The sequence below is a fragment of the Cyrtonyx montezumae genome, unplaced genomic scaffold (assembly GCF_038088225.1).
Source record: "Cyrtonyx montezumae isolate F1298 unplaced genomic scaffold, pur_monq_1.0 scaffold_8, whole genome shotgun sequence".
Lineage (NCBI taxonomy): Eukaryota > Metazoa > Chordata > Aves > Galliformes > Odontophoridae > Cyrtonyx > Cyrtonyx montezumae.
The window spans coordinates 48,065,932-48,079,399 of NW_027072089.1; the positions used below are offsets into that span (position 1 = coordinate 48,065,932).

Consider the following 13,468-nt stretch of genomic DNA (forward strand, 5'->3'; position numbering starts at 1 on the left):
GGAGAGATTTGTCTTAGCATGCTATAATTATAATTTGTAGTAGCTGCATAGCTTAACAGTCACAAAGCCACAGAAAGCTTTTGCTTGCAGTTGCACGGTGTGTGTCCCCAAGCTCCCACCATGTTCTCACTTAGCTGATGACAGGCTGATGATGGACCTTAACTAATTAGTAAGATACCTCTCCTTCCTTCTTCTTCCTCTTTGCTGCTAGGCTTATGACCTTGTCCTGAGCCTAACTGAACTCATGATTTGAATTGTAGAATTACAGAGTATCTTGGGTGGGAAGGGACCTCAAAGCCTACCCAGTCCCACCCCGTGCTGTGGGCAGGGCTGCCCCCAGCAGCTCAGATGCCCAGGGCCCCATTCAACCTGGCCTTGAGCGCCTCCAAGGATGGGGCATCACAGCTTCTCTGGGCAGCCCATTGCAAGTTTGCATCCTCACTTACACACCCCTAGGTTTCAAGTACACCCCAAAAATGTGCAGTCCTGGCCTGCAATAACATTGGGTACTTTGGTATATTTGGTATATAAATACATTAGGTATTTTGCCCCTTGGAGCTGCACTGGTGCAGATAAGCTTGTGACAGCCAAAGGTTCACCTCAGCTGGGAGTTGCCCCTCATAAAGCAAACATAAATAGAAGTAATCACTGGAAGAGGACACAACATTGGGTTGATTATTAGAGAGCATCACCCTTCAAGCCTTCTCTGTCTTTACTGATTGAAATATTCCTGTTTTCTCTTGAAATGTGCCAAAGCCTGCTTTGCTGCTTGTTGGAGGAACAAGCAAGCAAAACGTTTTCTGATCACAAAGGTGCTGCCAGCTACTGAAGGCCATGTTAGAAGCAGAGGCATAGGCCACTATGAAGGGACCTTGAACTAGTTGAAGGCAAGGTTCTTCAAGCCAAAGAGCCCTTTTTTTTTTTTTTTGCTTCTCCTGTGTGCATGGAGCAGGATCCAGGGAAGCTGAAACTCTGGGCAGCAGCAGAGTGGTGCAGCCAGCTTTGAATCATGCAAGTCCAGCTTGCTGCTTTTTTGCCTAACATCTACTGTCCTACTGTGATACTGACATACTTCAACCAACAAAAGTCACATTTTGCTATTTCTAAATAAATCTTATACCAGTCTGAACTTGGTCCTAAAACATAATGTTGGGAGGGTTAGAGAAACACCTGTAATGTGGCTGAGCTCCATCTACCCCTCATAAGAAGGGCTGTGTTTTGGAGGTGTGGTTTCAAGAACCGAGCAGGTGCGATGACACAGTTCCCATAAACTTTGTCTTAAAAAAATGCTTATAAATGATGTAAAGATTTGAAATGACATTCAAATCTAACTTACAGAAATACATGAATAGTTGATTTGGTTTTTTTTTTTCACCTGCTTTTATCTGGGCTCCTTGTGTATTTCTTAGCAAGGACATTAGCAACATTACGCCACATAGCTTAAATGTGCCTGTTTAACAAGAGCAAGTGTAGAGTCTTGCACCTAGGGAGGAATAAGCACATGCGCCAGTACAGGTTGGGAGATGACCTGCTGGAGAAGAGCTCTGAGGAGAGGGACCTGGGTGTCATGGTGGATGACAGGCTGGCCATGAGCCAGCAGTGTGCCCTGGTGGCCAAGAAGGCCAATGGGATCCTGGGGTGCATTAAGAAGAGCGTGGCCAGCAGCTCAAGGGAGGTGATCTTTCCCCTCTACTCTGTCCTGGTGAGGCCTTACCTACAGTACTGTGTCCAGTTCTGGGCTCCCTGGTACAAAAAAGACAAGAGTCCAGTGGAGGGCTGCAAAGATGGTAAAGGGCGTGGAACACCTCCCTTATGAGGAAAGGCTGAGAGTCCTGGGTCTGTTCAGCCTTGAAAAAAGAGATCTCAGAGGGTATCTGATCTGCATCTATAAATACCTAAGGAGTGGGAGGCAAAGGGACGAGGCTGGACTCTTCTCAGCAGTATGAGGTGATAGGACAAGGGGAAACTGACACAAACTGAAGCATAGGAAGTTCTGCACAATTGTGCATGGGAACTTCTTCCCAGTGCAGTGACAGAGCAGTGGCACAGCTGCACAGAGAGGTGGTGGAGTCTCCTTCTCTGGAGACGTCCAAGGCCCTCTTGGATGCCTACCTGTGCAACCTGGGCTTGGGAGCTGCTTTGGCAGGGGTTTGGGCTCCATGGTCTCTAGAGGTCCCGTCCAACCCCTGTGATTCTATGATTCTGTGACTTTCTATTTTTCTGTTTTGCTTTTGTCTGAGGTTTCTACAATGTGTTTCTCATCCACTGTGAGTAACGTTCTTGGACTTCTGCCCTGGATTAATCAAGCATTAATCATTGCTTTGTACCAAAAGAAAGTTTTGCCAAAAATTGTGGTGGTCCATAAGAGAAGAAAAAGGTTTTCTCATCTCTGTAAACTTTTAACTAATTTTATTCCTTCCTTTTTTTGTGTGTGTGGGGGGGAATTATTGTGCATTGCAAAACCCACTGGCAAGACCATGAAAATCTTGTTTTCTTAGTGATTAATACCAAAAATGAAATGCACACTGCTCAGGAGAATATTCCTGCTTTCCCCTCAATTAGTTTTATGGTGGTGGGCTCTGCCAAACTTGCAGACTCAGTGCTTGGCTTATCAATAACCCAGCAATGCTTCTGTTTCAGAGTTCCCTGAAGAGAAGAGGCAGCAGAGAAATGCACAAAGAAAAAAAAGCATTTACCCAGGTAAGGTTTTCAAAAATGTGCAATTTGGCAATTTGGAGCTAAATCACCTGATAGAGCTCAACATTTCTTTTTATGGGTGTTGACAGGGCCATCAGGCACATTAACTAGAGTGCAATTAGGCCTTAATCTACTGAGAACTCCCAGAGATAATGCAGAAGCAATTTAGGACACGAGTGCGTTCTCAAAACCATGCAGCGATCGGGTTTGCTGTACGTTCATCAGCAGAGCCAGGCTGAAGGTTTCCTGCAGAAAGAGAAAATCACCTTGCCTCACACAGTAATTGGATCGCAGCTTAGGGAATGGCTAAATTTATACGTGGTGCCGTAGTTGTTGCACTAAGGAGCGGCTTGGCAGACAGCACGGTCCTCAGATGGCAGCAACTGTTTGAGATTACTGCTTCCCCCAGCTCAGGTAAAGGTCAGAGCCCGAGCTGGACCCTTTGTCTGCATCCAAATGTTTTTTTTTATTGTCCCCATGGCTGGTCCTCCTCACTGCCCTGTTTCCTCTGCTTTTTGTGCTGACAGTGGGTGTTGAAGTCTTTCCCAGCAGCCATATGGTTACTGTTTATAGACATAGGGGTGGGGATAGCATTTCCCCTTACTGCAGAGGGAGCCAAGAGTGGCATCATTATCTTCACTAGAGAAACGTTGAGCCTCCCCTGCTGCCCTTTTGGCAGGCTCAGTGCACGCAACCGAGACGTATGGTTTTCCTTGGAGCTGATGGAACCTTAAAATCCCATTGATTTGTAATAAAAGCTGTAATAAATTAGAACATGCTGCACTTGAAATGGGCTCCATGTGCAGCTGAAGGAGTGGGGTGGGCAGTCCAGGGGCTGCAGCCTCCTCTTGTGGGGTAGAACAATGCTAGCATGCCTGTGGAGTGAGTACAAGTACAGCCGAAACAAACCTTAAAATGGGGCACTGGGCTTTCTTCCTGCATCTCCTGTTACAGGGAGTTAAGTCATCAGAGAGATCAGGAGAAATTTTTTTTCCTGCAAGTCTGTAAGATACATGTATAAGATATATATGTGCACATACGTGGAAATTACAAATGAAGTCATTTTTGAGTCATTTGGGGTTTGTGGGAGACACTGTCCTTCCTTCCTTCCCTCATTCCTGGACATACAGAGAAGTGAAGAGAAAATTAATTCATCCTGTTGCTTCCTCTGCCCAAATCCACACACTGGAGATCTGGAGCACAGGAGCAGCTGTTGCTTGCCTCTGAAAGCCTTAGAAAACATTTCACAAAATTAATGGAGTGACCCAGAGTCAGCTCTGCACCACTCACAACATGAGAACATGATCCCAGAAACCACCCAGGGAAAAAGACTTCACTCTGCATGTACACATGTGCGTACATCATGCAAGCAAAGGACTTGCATTTGAAAATGGAAACCTCTGTGTTAGCACTGTACAAGGTGGACTTTTTTTTTTTTTTTTTCTTTTTTTTTTTTCCAGCAATTCTTTAGGGCAGGAAAGATGGAGAAAAAAATCTTAGATACTGACATGCTCTATCCTATCAAGCCATGTCCTAGCCATCTCCCAGGTCATTACCCAGAGCAGTTTGCAAACCTGGGTATTGGTGTAGAGGAATGTTCTGTTTGAAACCAGAGCACACCACGCCAAGTGCCCAGCCTGGTCCAGCACCCTCTGGGTCTTGGGTCATGGCTCAGAGGGGTTAATGCAGACACAGCCAGGCAGGTTCACAGCACTGCTCTTCAAGGGTAGCCACCCTAAATAACTAACATAGTTTCACACACCTAAGCTGAGATTCCGTGGAGGTGAAGGCTTGGCTTACTTAACCCCACAGTGTGAAACTTTTTGTCTTTCTCTTCTTCCCTATTACACATTTGGTGATTGAAAAGTGACCACAGACTTGGATTGCATAAGTCTGTGCACCTGCATAATTACAGATATGTATAACACAAGGCAGATCTGGTATTACTAGTTACTGGGAGCTCATCAGGAAAATGAGTGGCAGCGTCACATCCACTTCAAGGCACAGCTTAAATATGTGTTAAACTGATTGTCTACAAGTCATGTAAAAGCAGAGTTGTTAGTTGTGCTTACCTGCCTCTAGCAGTACTGAAGAAAAAAGTTTTTATTCAGCAGAATTGCAAAGTGGAGCTTCTTGGGAAGTACCAGGCACCAGGCAAAACACAGAGAAAAGTGGTTCTCCAGCGCAAGGTAGGAGTCTGGTGCTCACCAGGTGCTTGGGTGCTGGTCGTACTGCCCTGTCGTCAAACCCACAACACCGGACACGCTTCCCCATCTTCTGCCTGGCACTCCTGTGAGCCGGTGGTGGTAGAGATGATGGTGTTGGTCTCTATCTATCTTTGTGTCTTTTTGCCAGAAAAGAAATATCATGTTTGGGAGTTTTTGATCAGCTCCTTGTTCTCATCATGTCATTTACATTGCATAATGAATATAAGTTCCTTTTTTTTCATTTAAGTTTCATTTCTTTATCTCTGCACTCTCCATTTGCCTAAGTTAGACATCAGACTCTTTTAGAATGCATCTGGGCTTTCTCCTTTTGTCTTTTTTTTTTCATTAACATCTCTCTGTAGTGCTGTACAAAGCTGTGGTGCTATAGCATGCAAATATGCACAATCAGTTATCATTAATTCCCATTTACCCTTAATGATCCTTAAAGCCCGTGATGAGCACCATTAGTGACTACATTTTTGCATTGTCATTTGTCCTTTTTTTTTTTCCAAAACAGTCTGCCCTACATACACTTTTTAGGAAACTGTCCACATTCTGAATGTGAAATATAGAAATACATTCAGTCCAGCTTCCACCTCTTGGGACTGGAACCTCTTGCTCCTCCAGAATGATGGAAGACTGTGTTCTCCTTTCTATATTTTTAATTATATTTTTGGATTTCATTGTATTTGTTTTTAACTAGTAACAAACATAGTAATTTCTGTGATTTGGCCTCACCATAGTTTGCCTTATATTTCAAAACTCTACCAGCCTGTACGGGTGCCTTGCCCTCTTGCTCCTTCCATTTGATTTCAACTGATCAAGAAATCACTGATATTTCTGTACACAAAGTTTCAGAGGGACAGATGCATGAAGGTTGGGGTCCTACCCTTCTGGCATGTTTAGATCTTGCTGATAAATCTTTCCTGGCCATTCTTTTCCTTTGGAAAAAAAGCTATCTGGGGAATGGGATTTTCAGTTGTCACATTCCCTGGTTGAGAAGCGTGGAAGATCTAGAGCTTTCTCACCTTTCCAGATGGGATCCATATTTAGTAGGCAAGATTAACATCCATCAGCTCTGTTTTTCAGTGTGAGGCTTGTGTTTGTTTAGTGAAAAATATATTGTTTGTTTCAGCTCTTAAAAAAATAGAAAATTAGAAATGTGGTATTTATTTTTTCCATAGACAAAACCTAGTGATAAAATAATGTCATTAGAAGAACATTTATAACTGTTTTTGTCCTGCTGTAATAACGTGCTACCTCCATGAAAGCCTTGAGCTTGATCTGTGCAGTGATGGGCCTGATCCCAAATCCACTGAAGCATCAAAAGCTTCAGAGCACTCCGTGCATTGTCTCAAATATGAGGCAGTGGGTGCATTCTGTACTGGCAATCCAGCCAGGAGAAGCTCTCCTGGAGAAGCCACTCAGAACCATGGGTAAGATGTATACATGGGCTGCATTTCACCTCAGGCATTGGTGCATCTGCTGTAGGCAGTGGCACTGGCTGCTGGGGTCCCACACCCAAAGTTGGACAGCAAGCATGGAGGACACTGAATCACAGAGTAAGGGAAATGCCAGATGCAATTATTTCCAAGCTTTTAACAGCTGAGTAAGGAAATCTGTGAGTACTGTTTTACCACACTGCTCTGAATGGATCTTTCCTTGTAATCTTTTATGTGATATTTAATTTACAATTCAGACTTACAAAGAGAAAAGAAGTTTGCACATCTATGTCAGCATGGCAAGGAAATGTGTACGTGTGAGAAGACAGAATGGAAAAAAAAAGCCACCTCGTGGACTCTGCTTGTAGTTGGTTATGTGCGTCTTGCTTTCATTTACACAGAACTCACATTACTGGTGCCAGAAACACGATGACCAGAGTTTTAGTGAGGCAGCTGATGGCAGCTTTCTGATAAGCAGACTCCTGCTAATCACCGAAAACCACATATTAATAGAAACTTTGACTATTGCATAGCCCTATTATGATAGTAGCATATAAGGTGGTTTTGTTTGTTTGTTTTGTTTTAATCACATGAAGCATGAAGCAAAATCAGTAGGAAAGCTGATGAATTCAGAAATATACAATTGATTACTTCTGTGTCTGTATTAACAGACACAATATTAACAGCTAAAATTATGACATAATTCATAATGATGTATATATATATTAGAGTATATATTTGAATAGGACGTGGAGAAATTAATCTAGGTAACATGAAAGACACCACTACCAATGTGCAAGGACTGTGTACTTAAGAAATTAAATTATTTCCTCAGATTGCTGAGCCATGATTAGTTTTGTAATTTTTTGCTTCTAATAGTCTGATGTGGGTGAACAATTAACATCAGTCATGTTATCTTCTGGATTTGGTTGTCATTCTTAGGAATCGTAAGAAAATGGTGATTGTGAAAGACAACAGTGCCACAGAGACTGAATCAAAGTTTCCATAGATAATTGCACATATGCCCACATGGCCTAACAACAATGATGAAATCTGCTGTCTCGAGAGATCATCTTTCAAAGCCTGCCTTCCATTATGCTGCTAATGCTGATAAATGTGTCTCTTACAAGGCCAAGTGCCTGCATCTCCATGACAATTCATGAAAGTGATTCACGCAAAGAAATTGTTCATCAGCTTAGAATTTACTTAACCCCATCTCTTATTTCAGCACAATTACAGCACAATGCACACTGGAGTTTTCACTTTTAACATGCCCAACACCAAAAAAATTAAACTCCCATCTAATATACTGGTAATTTCAGAAAAAAATGCAGGCTTTCACATGGGATGGGTTTGAACGTAATTATGGTTTAATGAATTTTTCATTTTTTTTCTTGTGTTTTCCCTTGTGAGCAGTTATCTGTAGCAGAAAAAGTGATCACGTGCTGTTCCATCCTAATAATAACAACAGCAGTGACAGCAGTAGTGCTTCCTATCCTGAAAGGGTGCTAGGTACTCCATCTATTTCACAGTGTTGTGAGATCCTGTTAGAGAACATAGTGAAGTGCTTCTTCACTTTGCAGGGCAACTGTGATGCTTCACACATGTTTTTGTGCTTCCTAAACTGAAGAAGCCCAGGATTTGGGATTATGACAAGGAAATTTGTTGGAGTGTTCTTTAATTTTGTGATGCTAAAAGTGAGCAAATGTATCGTAAAAAATAAATGGAACAGAAAGTGCCAACAAATCACTGCACCTTTCCAATGTAGTTGTTCTCCTTTTTCACTAAATTTGCTCAGCATTGGAGAAAAACTAAACTCTGAGCACCAATGAGCACCTTTGCACTGGCACTCCTGCACCACTGAACACTCGCACTAGCCCAGTGATTTTCATTTCTCTATTTAACTCTGGTCAAACTGCTTTGCAGATTTAACCAGGACCAAATCATGAAATGTGTCAGCTGTGTGGTTTGTGTGGCACTGTCTCTGTATTGTTTGCCTCCCTAGCAGACATGGCTCAGAGGGTGGGAAGGAGAAGATTTTGGAAAGCGAGCAACTGCTTGTGCTTCTCTTCTAACATCATTTTGGTGGGGGGGGGGGCTTGTTTTTGGCAGGAAGACAGTGCTGATTTGAAGTGTCAGCTTCAGTTTGCCAAAGAGGAGGCAGCGCTGATGCGTAAGAAGATGGCCAAGCTGGGGAGAGAAAAGGACGAGCTTGAGCAGGAGCTCCAGAAGTACAAATCCATCTATGGAGACGTGGACAGTCCTCTGCCTACAGGAGAGGCTGGAGGTCCGCCCAGTACCAGAGAGGCTGAGCTGAAGCTTCGGCTGAAGCTGGTGGAGGAGGAGGCCAACATACTGGGCAGGAAAATAGTGGAACTGGAGGTGGAGAACAGGGGGATTAAAGCTGAGATGGAAGATATGAGGTGCCAGTATGAGAAGGAGTGTCTCAGCAGGGACCACATTTCAAGCATTCCTACCTCACCCTACGGCGACTCTGTGGAGTCGGCCACAGAGCTGCGCCGACACCTGCAGTTTGTGGAAGAGGAAGCAGAACTGCTGAGGCGGTCAATCTCCGAAATTGAGGATCACAACAAACAGCTAACCAACGAGCTGAACAAATTCAAGTTTGAGCCAGGCCAGGAACCAGGCTGGCTGGAGGATGCAGCGTCCAAGTGCGGCGGGCCATTGCAGGAGGAGCTGAAGTCTGCCAGGCTGCAGATCAACGAGCTGAGTGGGAAAGTGATGAAGCTACAGTATGAGAACAGGGTCTTGATGTCCAATGTGCAGCGGTACGATCTTGCCTCCCACCTGGGTCTCCGCACTTCCAGCCCTAGGGACAGCGATGCTGACAGCGATGCGGGGAGAAAGGAGAGTGACAGTGAAGAAGGTCGCCCACTCCAGCCAAAGAGAGAGGGGCCGATCGGGGGCGAGAGTGATTCTGAGGAGATATATGAGAAGACATCAGGTTTTGGGAGTGGAAAGCCATCAGAAGTTAGTGACCTGTGCTCCACTGACTTCATGCGAGCGAAAGAGGACACTGAGTCTTTAATTAACATCAAACGTGAGGCTGAGCGCCTCGAAAGGACCGTAGATCGTCTTATCACTGACACAGACAGCTTGATTTATGATGCGAAGGTGCATATAACCAGCAGCCCATCCACTGAGCACGATTTCAAAAGTGATGAGGGAAAAGGAGAAAGGAGTGAACCAGAGCTTCTGGACACCATCAACGCCAGGATGAAATCTTTCCGGAAAGAGCTACAGACCTTCCTGGAGAAGGTTGATCACATAGGGGAGGGCCTTAAGGAGCAGATGGAGGACCTCTCACCTCTTCCCCATCTCACAGAGTCTTCCAGTTTCCTATCCACAATGACGTCCATGTCACGAGACTCTCCCATTGGTAACCTGGGGAAGGAGTTAATCACAGACTTCCAGGTAGGCCAACCTCTTGTTTGCCTTCTTTCTATTTATCGTTTCTCTTTCTTGCTGGCATTGCTACCCTAGAGCTAAATTTTCCTCACAGCTGCTTTGTTATGATTTCAGACCTGCAATGTATTAAAGTGTGTAATGTTAAAACAGACACTTTATAGGTTTTTCTTTTGTTTGTTTGCACAACTCCTTTGATTTAGAGGCGGTTCCTCGTGGCAAAAAAAAAAAAAAAAAAAAAAAAAAAAAGGCTAATCCACCGGTGCTATGGAGGTTTGTGTTTTTCTTGTCCGTAACAGCAGTGTTTCCTTGTGAAAGAGGAGATTAATAATTAAAAGAAAAAATCCTAATGAAAGTAATTTAGCAACCTTTCTAAGAAATGTGTGGAGGTCTTTATTGTGCTCTCTGGTAAAAGGGTCAGGCGTGTTCTCAAAAGCCTTACCAAAAGAACCCAATCCAACCACCTTTTTCTAAGTGATGTGTTTTGAAAAGCCTGCTTACAGCTCACTCCCCTAACTGAGCAGCGGGTGAGAAGCACTAGCCAGCGAAGGACTGCCTTGCCTAAAGCCTTGCCTATGGGCGCATGTCTAAACTGCCACAGCTGCCACACTGGATATGGCTTTTCTGCACAGCACAAGTAAGGAAGGAAGAGCTTTGTATCCCGTATCCTTCATGACTTGTATGCTTGCTGTTGGTTTGACTCATGCATCCTCATTGCATGCGCCTCATAACCAGTGTTTGCATTCTTTTTTCCTCTCTTTCTCTTTTTTGCTTTTCAGATGTTTCAGCCCATCATTTTGCTCATCCTCATTTTGGTTTTGTTCTCTTCACTTTCTTATGCCACTGTATTTAAGTTGTTTTTTCTGTTCACGCTTTTCTTTGTCTTGTAGTTTTTCAGTCATCTACCTTACCCATTTTTGTTTTCTTTATTCCCTCCTGTCCTTTTGTTCTTTTGTTACAAACTGCCCATGCACCTAACAGTCCAAACTGAGGGATCAGAAGGAGTGGCAGCTCAAACAAGATCGTGGAGAGGAGCGAGAGATTCACCACCAGCGAGCCACCACCGACCCACACCGCAGAGCTGATGGAGACATAAAACTCTACAGGCCAGGAGACAAGGGCTGTTTCAGTCTAGAGGTCAGCAAAGCAGACCCCTTGCTCACTGCCTCCTGCTGCCTTAGCCAGGTTATAAGGAATAGAAGCCAGGGGTTGGGGAAGTAAATTGGACAAGACACAGCACCTATATTGTAAAAACCTTGGTGACCTCTTTTCTCCCCTGTACAATTTCAGAGAGGCAAATTGGTTCTGACTGTGGGCTCGTCAACCTGCTCCCAGTAGTTTTGCAAAAGTGGGAAAATGTGGCTCAGGGTCTTAGTGCAATTAAGTATAATAACTAACAATCTCTAATAGAGATTTTAATCCCTGACATCAGGTCATGCTTCTGTAACTCCAGAATTCACCTTACTGGATCTTTTCAATCTGGAAAGTCTTCAGATAGCAGCCACTTTGCTTTTTGTGTGGCAGTAGTCTGCGCTGGAAAGGGTTTGGTGCTGATGTGCATGGGAGCACAGCAACCTGCAGCTCTCAAGAAAAAGCTTATTTAAAGCAGAATTCTCCATTGTTTTGGTTATTGAGTACTTTTCCATTCATCAAAGACATTGATCAGTTTTTATTTAAATCTTCATCCATGAAGATGCCTTATCAGCCTCAGTCATGAACATAGCTTGTCCAGACACTGCAACTCATCTTGAAAAAGACAATTTCCAGTCTGTTTTCATAAAGGCAAGCTTGGAGCACTGGAGAACTTTTTCTGCAAGCCACTAGCAGGCCAAATACACCTTGAAACTGTGGTGGGTAAAGTAGTTGTTAGCAAGGGAAGATTTTTAATATGTTTTTAATTCTAAAGAGGCCTTAGTAAGTCTGAAGCCCCTGATTAAGTCTGGAGAAAGGAGAATGCTGACTGGGACAGCTGTATTTGTCATTAAGTGTTAATAAGCACTGGAAAGCAGGGGTAGGAAGAGGGAGCATCAGGGTGGCTGTTAGCCAAACAGCAACATGCTGTACTGAATACCAAAGAGAGAGTGACTCTTCATCTTAACACAGGTAATTCTTTGCTGGTTTTGTTTTGCGTGTTTTAAACTACACTGATAGTATAGAGTTTTGGTAGCATTAGAATAATTAATTTGTTCAGCAGATTGTCTGTCAACTTCTCACATTTACCAGCAATAATAAGCCTTAGAAAGGATGTCTGTTCAATGCAGGACACCATAACTCTCTGGCTGAAAGGTAAAGTCTTGCTTCTTCAGCTGCATAATGGGAAGATGAGGTAAAGAGACCTTGTAGTTGAGTGTGGATCCTTTTGCAGTTGTATTGGTCGGTAGTCACGTTAGATTAGGTCAGAAAATGATCAAAGCAAATGTTTATAGTATTTCTGTTTAAATTCTGTCATTTTATTAATTACCTCTTACCTTAGATCAGGAACATGATTATAATGCCACATGTATGTGAGTCCTCTGTTAAGATTAGGGATTTGGGTACTTTGGGCACAATCTCTCTTTTTTTTCCTTTCCCAATATGAGATGGTATGTAAACTATGTACAGAAAACTGTTTAAACACAGATTGAGTAGATCTGACCACTGCCTGACAAGGCATGAGCCAGTAAGTATAATCAAAGGTAGAGAATATCCAGCTGAGGTCTGTGCTGAAAAGGAGAGCAAGGATGGAGTTTAAATGTCCTGAATGAGAAAATCTTCAAAAACAATGTGCTTGATTCAGTCAGGTTTACTTAAACAATAACCAATACTGCACTGCTTTATACTGAAACTTCTCAGTGAGTGCACAGCCAGTAGAAATGCAATAGTCTCCAATAGCTAATGCTAACTGACGCAGAAGATTTCTCCAAATAATTCTGAATGTTATTGGTCTAATTCTTTTCTCTTTTAATATCATGCACTGCATTAGTAAAAAAACCTGCTATTTTATGCCAGATAAAAGGAAAAGAAATATTTTTCTAATGCCAAAGGACACTTTTTTTATTACATCAGGCATTTCTGATGGGAGACTCAAACCTTTCCATTCCCATATGTAAGCTACTATCTGCTTTAGTTTATGAAATTAAAGTGGTCGCACTGTCCAGTGGGACAGGTTGATTGACTGTCTTCTTACAGCATAAGGCAAAGACGTTTCTTTTCATTTAGGCAAGTGATTTCTTTATAAGCAAGAAAAACCTTTTCCTAACTGAATTTTAAATTGAAAATGTCCCAAGCAATGCTGAGCAGCTTCCATTTAGCTATTTTCCCTGTTTTTAAAAGTAAGCATGGCAGGAGCCTAATTGTTTGATTAAGAACAATAAATGCAATCTGACTTCTGCTTGAAACTATCCTGTAGCCTAACTGTAAGCATCTGCCTTTGCTTGGTCTTTGCACTGCAGTTGTTAGTGCAACAGTGTTATTAGAATGTATTTGCATATTAAAGAGGTGGGTTAGAGTCATAGTGCAAGGGAAATTATGTCTTGAAATTGCCTTAAGAGCGGGGCTTTGTTTTCTTGCTGAAACAAGCTGTTCAGCTGCTGTTGCAGGAGGCTGGAGCCCATTGGGGTGGATGTTCAATCCATTATTCATGATTTTAGCAGAACCCAGTTATGGTAGGAGAGGGAAGCCATTCTTCACCACCCAAAGAAAGGCAAGTGATGAGGC

At 43.1% G+C, this 13,468-nt stretch overlaps 1 protein-coding gene across 9 annotated transcripts in view; it reads left to right on the top strand.

Moving 5' to 3' along the window:
• The window catches only part of MTCL1 (microtubule crosslinking factor 1), a 99,908-nt gene that overhangs the window by 47,992 nt on the left and 38,448 nt on the right, over nt 1–13,468 (top strand). For 4 of the 9 annotated variants that reach the window (XM_065752023.1, XM_065752026.1, XM_065752028.1 and 1 more), the window contains exons 4-6: nt 2,641–2,700; nt 8,459–9,781; nt 10,754–10,909. In XM_065752023.1, coding sequence (XP_065608095.1) covers nt 2,641–2,700; nt 8,459–9,781; nt 10,754–10,909 — 1,539 coding nt within the window. Of the gene's footprint in view, nt 1–2,640; nt 2,701–4,808; nt 4,887–8,458; nt 9,782–10,753; nt 10,910–13,468 lie in introns of all 9 variants that reach the window. The other 5 variants (XM_065752020.1, XM_065752024.1, XM_065752025.1 and 2 more) reach the window with 3 other exon arrangements.